The sequence below is a fragment of the Lepidochelys kempii genome, chromosome 1 (assembly GCF_965140285.1).
Source record: "Lepidochelys kempii isolate rLepKem1 chromosome 1, rLepKem1.hap1, whole genome shotgun sequence".
Lineage (NCBI taxonomy): Eukaryota > Metazoa > Chordata > Testudines > Cheloniidae > Lepidochelys > Lepidochelys kempii.
This window is the reverse complement of record NC_136380.1, coordinates 140,631,992-140,644,471: the sequence shown is the minus strand read 5'-3', so window position 1 is coordinate 140,644,471 and position 12,480 is coordinate 140,631,992. Positions and strand designations below refer to the sequence as shown.

Here is a 12,480-nt window from a genome sequence, read left to right as displayed (position 1 = left end):
AGGTGACACAAAAGACATTTTATATGTAAGGAGAACAATTACAGCTGTTCTTGCATTTGTGAGTAAATTAACTGTGTCCTTGAGAAAAGAAAAGTTGTCTGAAATTGAATAATTCCTAAGATATTACTACTTCCTCTTCCATGCTGTCTTATATGAACATATAGAGTAAAACTTTTTTTGATGGAAATTTTACAGCATATCCAAGTTTGACGAACGATGTTGTTTTCTTTATGTCCATGACAATTCTGATGACTTTCAAATCTACTTTTCCACAGAGGACCAGTGTAGAAGGTGAGTTGATTTTACCACTAATAAAACTTCTATGGTACGTGACTGGAAAGGGCGTTGGAGCCTTCCCAAAAGTGGGGGAACCAGGGGCCCATACCCCTCCCCAGGCCAAGCCAGAAGCTGGAGCGGGGCCGGGGAGCCCACTGTTCCCCTGCCTGGGTAGGAGTGCAGCCGAAAGCATCCTCCTGCCTGTGTGCCCACCCCCCAGCCATCCCACGTAGGGCAGATGGAGGGACCCATGCTTCCCACAGCTGCCCGTGTGGCTCTCCCTGACCTGGCTCGGGGCAGGGCCATGGAGCCATAGCCTGGCCATGATAAGAGCTGTGCAGGAAGCTGTGGAGAGCTGCAGTGGACCCTCCACCTGCCGCGGTACGGGAGGCCCACTGAGAGCAGCCCCCAGCCCGTGTCTCCCCCACCCCTCAGCCGGAGCTGAGTTGGTGAGAGCCACGCGGGCAGCTGTGGTGAGTCAGCATGGAGTCGTAGACCCTCCACCTGCCCTGGGTTGGGCAGGGACATGGGCCGGGGGCTGCTTTAGGCTCCCCCACACCGTGGGCAGGTGGTCTGCGCGGCTCCCACAACTGCCCAGGCTCCCCAGCTAGGCTCCACGCTGGCCTGACCGTGGGGTTGGGCCTCAGGGGAAGAGGGAGGGCTATGGCATCACTGGTGACTGATATATAGCACTAAGTAGAGGACAAAAACTGACAATTTTTCAGATAATAAATAAAAGTTCATTTGTGCACTTATCTTGAAACTTTTTTCCTTATTAAGAGACTATGGGTCGAATTCAGAGATGATATATAAGATGATATGAGCTAGATCCCATTACACTCAGACTGTCCCTACACCTACTTTTGCAATATTTAGGGGAGTCTCTGTTGGTACAACTTGCATGTAAAAAAGCTTGAACGAAGGTATAAGTTAAAGTAGCCCTCATCCTACTTTAACCTTTACCTTCTTCTAGCTCTTTGGCATGTAGATTACACCTGCTTGGACTTCCTTATACCCTGCAAAGTGGCGGTAAGTAGGTTTAAGGAAATGTAGTGGAGAGTCTAACTTACTACCTCGCATGTAACCCTTCTGAAGTTTGCCATGGGTGTCTGAATATTCTCTGCAGACAGAGAATATCAGATCTAAATAATAAGTACAGTAGTTGAAATTCAGGTGGAAGACGTACTAGGAGAGCATTTGGTCTATAACTCCACTGGGATTGGAATTTGACTGGTGACATCAGTGGACTTTCTACCAGGAGTGAATTCAGCTCTGTTTGTCTTAATGTGTCTAATGTTTTTTCCCTCCTTTGGGCTGTAATCTGTGTTTAGTGTTTATATAAAATGGGGAAGACACAAAAATATGTTAAACATTATTAAGATTGTAAAGTCAAGCTCTCAAAAGTTAGCAAATGCCAGAATTAGGGTTGTTTGTGTAACCTTAAATCTGGCCCCTCGTATGTATGCATTATAATACAGTCTTTAATTACATGGTCACATAATATTTTTTCCACAGGGCCCCTGGCTCACTCGGTGCAGAGGCTACACCTGCTCTGGGGTGAATGAGAGCGTGTAGTAAAGTAGGTGTGTAGGACCCATGCCTTATTTGTTTGAAGGAGTTGGAAAATGTGCAGTGAACAAGGCAGGGGATTGTCAGAAGAGAAGGTCAATGAGAGCTGTGTTTTGAACATATTAAGTGTTATGTAATGCTAAGTACTCTCAACAATTGGGTCCAAATTAGGCTCCCAAATTTCGTGCAAAATGTTGACCTTAATCTCTCTCTGCCTTCAATTACATAACAGCTGTACTGGGTCAGACCAACCATCCATCTAGCCCAGGATCCTGTCTTATGGCAGTGACTATTTCCAGATGCTTCAGAGGGAATGAACAGAATAGGGCAATTATCTAGTGATCCATCCCCTGTCGTTCAGTCCCAGCATCTGGCAGTCAGAGACCTAGGGACACCCAGAGCATATGAGGTTGCATCTCTGACCATCTTGGCTAATGGCCATTAATGGATCTATCCTCCATGAACTTATCTAATTCTTTTTTAAACCCAATTCCACTTTTAGCTTTCACCAACATCCCCTGGCAATGAGTTCCACAGATTGACTGTGTGTTGCGCGAAGTACTTCCTATTGTTTGTTCGTTGCTTCCCTGGGGAAATCCCCTCACTTTAGAGATATTGTGAAGATAAAGTACTAAATGGCTGTATAGCACTCAAGCACTAAAGTAATGAGTGCCATAGAAAAAATGTGCAGAAATTAGCATTTCTATCTTCAAAGCAGAGTTTGAATAGTTTGCAGTATATAAGGCATGGGCCACACATGGAATGATGAAACTAAAACAAAATATTGCATAACTGCTAATTAAATGAGTACCATTCATTTTGTGTTCTTAGGGAGGTAGGTGTCCTGTGGAGAAAGTAGTATGTGATCATTTAATTAAGGACTGCATCATAATGCATACACATAAGGCGGCCAAATTAAAGTCGCACCAGACCACAGTGCCATTCACTCAGTTTTGTCCCTGCCTCCCACCCCTTCATCATGACAGAGGGGCTGTGGGGCACAACATAAGTGGGCAGCGGGGAAGCCAGGTCTGCTGCTCCTCACCGGTTCCAAGGGGCTGGATCCTGAAGCAGGGCTCCCATACCACTGATAGCCTGCCTGGCCATGCCCCATTTCCAGGACCCCAGCCTTAGGCACCCCTGCCAATGCTATGTACAGTGTAATAGCCACATGCCTGCAGGCACCACTGCCTGAGTTTCGTAGGATGCTCAGCACTTTCTAAGTCAGCCGTTACCAAGGGGTCTCAGATTGTGCACCCCAAAACTGAGGCACTGAATATCTCTAGCCACTTTTAAATATCTTGGTTTTCATGTTTCTGTAATTGCATTTGTAAAGACTAGGCCACACTAAGGCTAATCTATAGATTTAGCTAACTAAAACATTGTAGTTAAAAGAATTACGATTCAAAAAACCCAAACAAATCCTTGGGTACACTGCAGCTGATTAAACCACTTTGTAGATAAGTAGGTTTTTATTTTTCAGTGTATGTTTGATATCTTTCCTCAGATAAACTATAGTAAAAGTAAAGATGGAAAGTAAATGAAGGAACCCTCTTACAGTTTGTTAGTAAATGTATTGCTTTGCACATGGATTACAAAATTCTAGCTAATCTTTTTCAGAGAGGGCGTTATCTTTGCTGATGATGTGATACTTACTGCTTGCAGATTCTGTGGCTTGGTTAAGGAGATTTTGACTGATGTTGTGGGCAGTTCGTTGGAATTAGAAGGAGAGATTGATGGGGACACACTGGAAGTAAGTCATGGTTATGGGTAAAATAGCTGAAAACCGTAAACCATTTTTCCTTTTCCATTTTTCCTGTGTCAAATGAATTTGTCTGAGAAACAAGGTTAAGGAAATAACATGTAAATCCTTCAAAATATATAGAAAATTGCAACACTCCTGTAACTCTTTATATAAAACAGTTAACTTTCTTATGGGGGAAAAATACAGGTTTGTATTTAACATAGTGAGCCAGCTACTACAGTGGCTGGAGTCATATAAGTACATGAGAATGTGAGTTATTGATCTTGAAAATTATTGCACATATGATAGATAGTTGAGAATCACCTGATCCTGCTTGGAGTTGGTTAGATAATGATGGCAGGTATTGCATACTTCCCAAGGAAAACCTATTTAGAAACTTCCATTCAGGTTTTTCTAACCAGATCCACGACGTTGCCATCTCTTTGGATAAATTAAATGGATAGGCTATTTCAGTGGTGATTGAATACCAGACTCTTAGGAATGTGAACACTGGTCTCTTCATCCAGAAAATTAGGAATTGTCAGTTTTGAGGGTATACACTGCATTCTGTTGTTTTATTGCAATTGGGAAAGCATCGCTAAAAGAGTCATGTCATTTTTATTTATGGGCAGGTAAAAGTAAATCCAGCTGCTGTTTTTAAAAAATACTTACTCTCTGTAATTCACCTGAACCTAAGCTCTTTCTGCTCCTGTTTATCCCATCAAAAGCCATTGCCAAATGGGCACTTCCCAGGAGCAATTTACTTACCTTTATGATTAGAATAGGTCTTCATAATAATGACTCTCCTGTAGGAGTTGAGGCTTCAAGCATGAATTGGAGGAGGGAAGAGTTGTTTGAGATTGTGCACGAGCTGAAAGACAAGGTTCCACAACCAAGTCTGTGAGTGCTGGCCGCAGAATTCTCTCATCCTGCCAATGTAAAGTGCATCAGTTGAGAGAGTCTATTAAGGCTCAGCTAAATAGTTCATATCTGTGGCCTCAGCATTTACTGTAGAGAAAACAGGATCTGGGAAGCAGTATTTTGCTTGGTCAGAGATATAGTTATATCTGGAGCAATGGGTTTTACTTGCATATTTGTGTACTTAGCCAACAGCAGAAACACTTCCGAACAATACAGTGTATTTGATTGAGGAATAGTCTCTCAAAGGAAGTGAGTTCACCATAGGTTAAGCCTTTTAAAAACTGAATTGAGCTAAATGCTTAAGGATACATTGTAGGGCATAATCATGCATTGATAGGTTCCATGTATAAAAATGGTGGCCTAATGATATTTTATATATATATATATATATATATATATATATATATATATATATATATATATATTGCATCTTTACATTGCATGATTCTATAATCAACCTGCATTTTTTCACATTTATTAAATTAAGTTTACTCTCTTATGCAACAAGGGGCAAAGTAGAAACAAGGTGTGGGAGGGAAAGACAGAACATCCATCCATCCAGGACAGCTATTTGGTTTGAGAGCTCCTAAGCAGATTTGTCTGTATGGGAAAAGGTTTTTTTTGGGTTGAGGTTTTTGTTTGATTTTTTTTTTTTCACTGTTTTAACTTGGACATTGGAACTTTGGTTGATTATTTGACATTACAGTCCCTAAAAAATTTTTTTTAAATGAAAAACAATAGTTTTAGCCAGAAACAGCTGGTTCATAAATGAGATCAGACATCTTATATCTCTCCACGGTTATAAGTTATGGAGTCTTTTCACTTCAAGAAGGACTATCATGCTGTCTGGAGTGGCTCATGACCATGAGTGCCAACCTCAGGTCAAAGTCTTTGTATTGTGATGTCCCACAATGGCCCATTTAGTTTTGATAGGCCTTCTTGATGGTTGGGAGACGATCCCACCTGATTGAGTTCATAGTTTCAGAGCAAACATTTTTTACAGTCATACATCAAAAACTAAAATATCATATAGCATGATAAAGATGATATAAGTGAGATTAATGTATGCAGCAACTTACAAGCATTTCATAGTGTCTAAACACTAAACGCGTTAAAAGTCCAATACCCATCTGAACCATACTAACACACAGGTGAAACAGACTGGTTTCCAGCAATGAATATGTCAGTGCTCAGCTGAGGCCTTAAACCTTGGCAATGGCTTACAGTCAGTCTGCCAACATCGCAGTGACAACATGAAAAATGCTAGGTGACATATTCTTGATGGACTTGACAAGAAAGCCTCACCTGGAAACCACACATGGTATTAAGGGGAAAAGAAACTTTGGAAGGAAAAAGAAAACCTGAATTTAAGATCTGATCTTGCAGTTTTCAGTCAAAATTCTTGTGATTACGAGTGTCGTCTGGGTAAAGGGCTACATGATAGGGACAACGGTAGCATTTGAAAATGATTATAACTTGGAGTAAAAGCTATTGTTAATAAGAATTTAGATTTAGAACTAGAGCCAATTTTGGGATTCTTTGAACCAAGTGGGATTTACTTGTAGTACCTTTTGTGCACGTCTGGACATTGATACTGAGGAAATTTCTATCACTGGAAAAGTGTTACTCAATCCCAAATAGGAAATCCCCTAGGCCTGGGAACATCAGACTGTGTGCCTTGACCAAGTTCTTAGGAGGAATGCCTGCTTGTTCATAGCTGCAGTTGAATCATGCATCAAGGAGGCTCAGTAGTTGATCATGTGTGCAGATTTTCTGCAGTGGCAAACTAGTATGGATTTATTGTCCATCTAAAGGAAACGGAATGGAAACATACCAAATTGCATCAGGTACACAGTCCACTAAACCTACTGTTAAGCACTGAATTACACATCTCAACAGACTTCACATATCCTGGGAGGTATGCTGGGGAACATCGACTCCTTCTCCAGGCTGAGAAGATTAACCTTAGAACTAGTCTGTTGCAGAGCTGCACCCTAACCTCAAACTCTGTCCTGCAGCTGTATCATGCCATAGCTGTGAAACCTGGGTGTGCTACTGCCAAAGAACTTGACAAGCTTTACTTGTGACATTTTGGTCAATTGTGCATGTCACATGACAGGATGATGTTATGAACTTTGAAGAACTAAAACATGGAAAATGAAACTGTATTAAGGTTGTGTTAATCCAAGTACAGATCCACTGAGTAGGATATGGTGTTAGAGTTCAACAACAACAGAATTCCTTAGCATGTTCTGTACAGCGACACAAAGATGGTAATCATTTTGTAAATGAACAGAGAGCATTCTGAAGGCAACATGAAACAGCACCAACTGAACTCAGGACATGCTCAAAGAAGACAGGTCTCGAGATTGCATTCAGTACCACAGCATGACGTGGACGTATGTGTCATAGCAGAAAAAATGGTACCATGAGAAAAGTGTCTATTAATTACAGCAGTAAAAAAAAATTTAAAATAATGTTAAAGGTAGGGAATTCATGTAGACACAGCATGGGAAGCCTGAAGTCTCACAGATTGGACATAAACAGCCATTTGGATTTGGGAATGAGGGGAAGTCTGCATACTCCAGTGGTTCATCTTGACAATTATAAAGCTACACACCTCTTTTAAAAAAAAAAAAAATCTCTGTTTTCTGTTTGTGTAAAAGCTTTCAAAATGTCCTACGCTAATTCCTCACTCTCAAATTTGTATATGAATCAAGAATGCACTGTTTAGCCCATCTCTCATAATAGAGGTTCATTTAGTACCTATGAATTTGCTTCATGAATCAATAGGCCTTTTGTCTGCAAAGATCTTTGCAACACAAGTTCTCTACAATGAGGTCACAGTAGTGGACCAGATCCTCAGATGGTTCAAACCAGTGTAGCACCATTGAAGTCAGTCTTCTGCACTGATTTATACCAGCTGCAGATATGACCCAGTATGTTCCAGCAGAAATGTATACAACTACTTAGTTTTGTATTTTTAATTTCCTCTTAGAAGATCAGGATATTTTTAGGGCTGTCAATTAATCTCAGTTAACTCAAGAGATTAACTCAAACCAAATTAACTTGATTAAAAAAATTTATTCCAATTAATTGCATTTTTAATCACACTGTTAAACAACAATAATAGAATACCAATTAAAAATTATTATAAATATTTTTGGATGTTTTCTACATTTTCAAATATACTGCTTTCAATTACAGTGCTCACGTTATATTATTGTTTTTTATTATAAATATTTGCACAATTTGGGCCCAATCCTGCATTCCTTATTCAGGCAAAATAGTTTCGAGTAAATCTATTTAGCAATTATATATCTGGACTCCTGTTAGGGAAGGCCACATTTTATAAAGCAAAAAGTAAATAATTGACCAGTGAGTTTTTAAAAATTATTTCTGTATGTATAGACCAATATGTAATTCATCATTCTTACTAAAACTTATTTGCAATCTGAAAGGTGGCTTCAGTTGTAACTATTTGTGTACCATTACGTATACCTTTCTGCTTTCAGTATGAATATGACTGTGATGAGAATGGCGACAGAGTGATACTAGGGAAAGGTACTTATGGAATAGTTTATGCTGGAAGAGATCTTAGCAATCAAGTCCGAATAGCCATCAAGGAAATCCCTGAGAGAGACAGCAGGTGAGTCTTAGGCCTTGTCTACACTGCAGGGAAAAGTCTATCTAAACTATGCAATAGCTATGAATAGCGTAACTCAAGTTGATGTAGCTTAGATCTACTTACCGCGGGGTCCACACTGTGCGATGTTGACGGGAGATGCTCTCCTGTTAACTCCCCTTACTCTTCTTGATCCAGTGGAGTACAGGAGTTGACAGGAGAGAGATTTGCGGTCGATTTAGTGGGTCTTCACTAGACCTGCTAAATCGACCGCTGATGCATCAATCGCTGCACGTCAATCCCCCGGTAAGTGTAGACCAGCCCTCAATGTAGTAATAAACCTGCATCACCAATGAAAAATGCTGCTCGTTGCTAAGACTTTTTTCCTTCTAAAATGTATTAAAGTATAATGGATTGTAGTATAATATTCCAATACATGATAATTGAATTAATCTGTTAAAATATGGCATTACTCATTCTGTTTAGGGCAACTTTAATGTCTTCCTCTTTTCCCAGTACTACCAAACCACGAAAAATATATGCTAATTTGATAAAATCCTTTGTGGGGATCAGGATTTTTTAATTGTTTGAATAAAGAGTCAAACATTATTTCTTGGAATATTTTAGATATGAAACGGTTTGTTTTCCATGTAGCAATCCAATCATATTTTTATCCTTTTTTGCGAAAGGGTTTTAAACCATTTGAATATGTCAAACCATAGAGCTGGAAAATGCTAGGAAGAGATGCACGTAATTTCTTCCTCCCTCCCCGGCAATGCACTTCTATCCTTTTGGGAAGCTGTTCTTGTACTCCATTGCTGTGTCTTTTCTGAACAGCCAGCCAGTCGTGCTCCATTTTGAGTTTAGCAACTAGGTTTTTGGAGACTTGGATGAAACCACTAAACTTGTTTTATTTGTAAACCAGGATTTAAAACTAGGTCTCCAAAGATATTATTCCAGTATATTTGCATGCATCTTCAACTGGTCCACAATTTACCTCTCCTTGATAGATATTCTCAGCCACTGCATGAAGAGATAGCGCTGCATAAATATCTAAAGCATCGGAACATTGTCCAGTACCTTGGTTCTGTCTCTGAAGATGGATACATTAAAATCTTTATGGAGCAGGTGCCAGGAGGTTTGTATAATTCTGGACTGGGATTTTCAAAGGCACTTAAGGATATTAGGAATCCAACTCCAGGGAACAGACAATAGGAGTGGAGCACTCAAATGTTTTAGGAACTTCACTAAATCCCAGGACTAATGTGTTGCTATGCTGTAGCTGTCCTTCCTGTTGAGAAGTTAATTGCAATTGGCATTTTTCTGTTTATAAGCAGATTCTCTGTATGTGAACAAAAGATATGAAGTGGAACAGTTCTTGAGGTCCTGTGAAATCCCTTTCTATGATTACACACACACACACAAACTAGGTTAAAAGAACATTTGTAAGGTTACAAAGTAGAGCACTCAGAAATTAAGAAATGCCAGAAGTAAGGTTGTTTCCCCTTTGGCTCAAGCAGTTAGTCAGTATTCAGGGTGTTGCTGTTAGGAGGAGAACTTGATGATATGAATCATGTAGAGACTGTGTACTTGTGGTAAAAGAATAAGTGGACACAAATCAGACATCAAGAATTATAACTACATCAAAAACTAGTTGGAGAACACTTCAGTCTCTTCGGTCACTCGATTACAGACCTAAAAGTTGCAATTCTTCAACAAAAAAACTTAAAAAACAGACTCCACCGAGAGACTGCTGAATTGGAATTAATTTGCAAACTGGATACAATTAGCTTAGGCTTGAATAGAGACTGGGAGTGGATGTGTCATTACACAAAGTAAAACTATTTCCCCTTGTTTATTCCCCCCCACGCCACCCCCCACTGTTCCTCAGACGTTCTTGTCAACTGCTGGAAATGGCCCACCTTGATTATCACTACAAAATCCTGGCTCTCCTGCTGGTAATAGCTCACCTTAAGTGATCACTCTCGTTACAGTGTGTATGGTAATGCCCACTGTTTCATGTTCTCTATGTATATAAATCTCCCCACTGTATTTTCCACTGAATGCATCCGATGAAGTGAGCTGTAGCTCATGAAAGCTTGTGCTCAAATAAATTTGTTAGTCTCTAAGGTGCCACAAGTCCTCCTTTTCTTTTTACTGTTCAATGTGTAGCTCCAGGCTTAATTTACTGCACACGATTGCTCAGAAAACAGAATTATTAATTTAATCACGGTCTTTCCTATGGCACTTATCACAATCATATCTGAAAAAAGAAAAGGAGTACCTGAGTATCTGAGTGCATCACACTTGTTAATGGATTTGTTTTCACAATGCCTCAATAAGATAAGGAAGTATTATTATACCCGTTTAACAGATGGGAACTTAATGGCACAGAGAGATTAAGGTAAAAAATATAAAGTAATGTTGGATGCCCAATTTGAGACAGCTGGGACCTGATTTTTCAGAATACTTAGCATTAGTTAGCACATATGTTCAAAGCACAGCTCCTATTGACATCAGTTGCTACTGTGAGTGCTCGGCATTTCTGTAAATCAGACCCTCAGGCATCAAGTAGGGCACCCAAAAATGAGGAAAACACAATTAATGACCACTCATGAAAAGTTTGGGTTAAATGTCTTGCCTAGCATCACATAAAGAACTTCTGTGGCACAGGCAGGGTAGAATCCAGTTCTCCAGAGCATCATTCAACTGCCTAACCACAAGACCATCCTTTCTCTTCCTGCAATTGCCTGCCTCATTTACTACACACCTTCCAAATTCTGCAAGAAATGAGATGGGGTCCTGTAGACCACAGCTTCTTTCACAACACAACCCCGATTCATCTCCAGAAGCAGGTCCAGCCTGTGCACTGAATGAGGCAGGGATCCTGAGGGAAAAATATTATGTGCTTAGGTAACTAAAAGACTGTATTATCATGCATGCACACAAGGGGGCTACCTTAATTCTGGCATTTCCTAAATTTTGTGCACGTAATAATAATGCTTTTTTTTCCTGTGGGTATAATTGCCTAGGTTTTTAAAAATGGAAAATGAAAAAACAGAAGTTCCATCTGTGGCATCATATTGATACCCACATAGTTCATTAGCATGGCTCTAACCTTTAGAGGAGTGGCTGAGGGAACTCGGCTTATTTAGTCTGCAGAAGAGAAGAGTGAGGTGGGATTTGATAGCTGCTTTCAACTACATGAAGGGGGGGTTCCAAAGAGGATGGAGCTCGGCTGTTCTCAGTGGTGGCAGATGACAGAACGAGGAGCAATGGTCTCAAGTTGCAGTGGGGGAGGTCTAGGTTGGATATTAGGAAAAACTGTTTCACTAGGAGGGTGGTGAAGCCCTGGAATGGGTTACCTAGGGAGGTGGTGGAATCTCCATCCTTAGAGGTTTTTAAGGCCTGGCTTGACAAAGCCCTGGCTGGGATGATTTAGTTTGCGTTGGTCCTGCTTTGAGCATGAGGTTGGACTAGATGACCTCCAACCCTAATCTTCCATGAAATCTGTGATCCACCACATAGTCCTCTGCCAATTGAGCTAAAAGAGTAACTGATAGCAGTAGTAGGTTGTCATGCTCTCTGTGGACCAGCACTAGAGGGGGATGAGACACACACTTTGCCTGGTCCAGGCATGGCCCACCGCAGCTCAGAGCAACAATTGCAAGGAAAGTCCTTTTCAATCCTTGGCAGGAACATGCCCAGTGCAAATGGAATGTCATGGGATTTTAACCACGATATTCACCAATTTCTCTACTGAGCATGGATGAATTGCAGTTTTTGTTTTCCAAAGGCTTATAACTTGGTGTCAAATTTGGATTAGATGTTTCAGGCAGGTGGCAAAAAGTACAGGCTTGACACAGAGACTACCTCCTGCCAAATTTAAAATTCCTGTTCCAAAATATGGGGGCACTATTGCTTTAAAAAATTGCCAGAAATTTTAAACAAAGGGCAAAACAATATAATTTCCCTAAGCTCCATTCTCTGAAATGACTGAACTGTTTCACTGAGCTTTTTCAAAAAACATTCAGCCTGAGGCAGACACCCAACATGGTAAATTCATCCCAAATAGTTAAAATTTGGCAAAACTTATAAGCAATTGAAAACAGGGTCTTCTAATAGGAAGGGGAGCAATGGGGGCAAAAAACCTAAATGATTTCAAGACTGAACTTGATAAATTTTTGGAGGGGTGGTATGATGAGACTGCCTACAATGGCATGTAGCTGATCTGCGACTTCTAGCAGCAAATATCTCCAATGGCTGGTGATGGGACATTAGATGGAGAGGGCTCTGCGTTACTTCAGAGAATTCTTTCCCAGGTGTCTGGCTAGTGTGTTTTAGG

The 12,480-nt window shown here is 40.4% G+C and overlaps 1 protein-coding gene across 7 annotated transcripts in view; it reads left to right on the top strand.

Moving 5' to 3' along the window:
• MAP3K15 (mitogen-activated protein kinase kinase kinase 15) overlaps positions 1–12,480 on the top strand; it is a 137,187-nt gene that overhangs the window by 86,542 nt on the left and 38,165 nt on the right. For all 7 annotated transcript variants that reach the window (XM_073356755.2, XM_073356736.2, XM_073356727.2 and 4 more), the window contains 4 exons: positions 196–291; positions 3,511–3,598; positions 8,026–8,159; positions 9,146–9,273. In XM_073356755.2, coding sequence (XP_073212856.1) covers positions 196–291; positions 3,511–3,598; positions 8,026–8,159; positions 9,146–9,273 — 446 coding nt within the window. The remainder of the gene's footprint in view (positions 1–195; positions 292–3,510; positions 3,599–8,025; positions 8,160–9,145; positions 9,274–12,480) is intronic.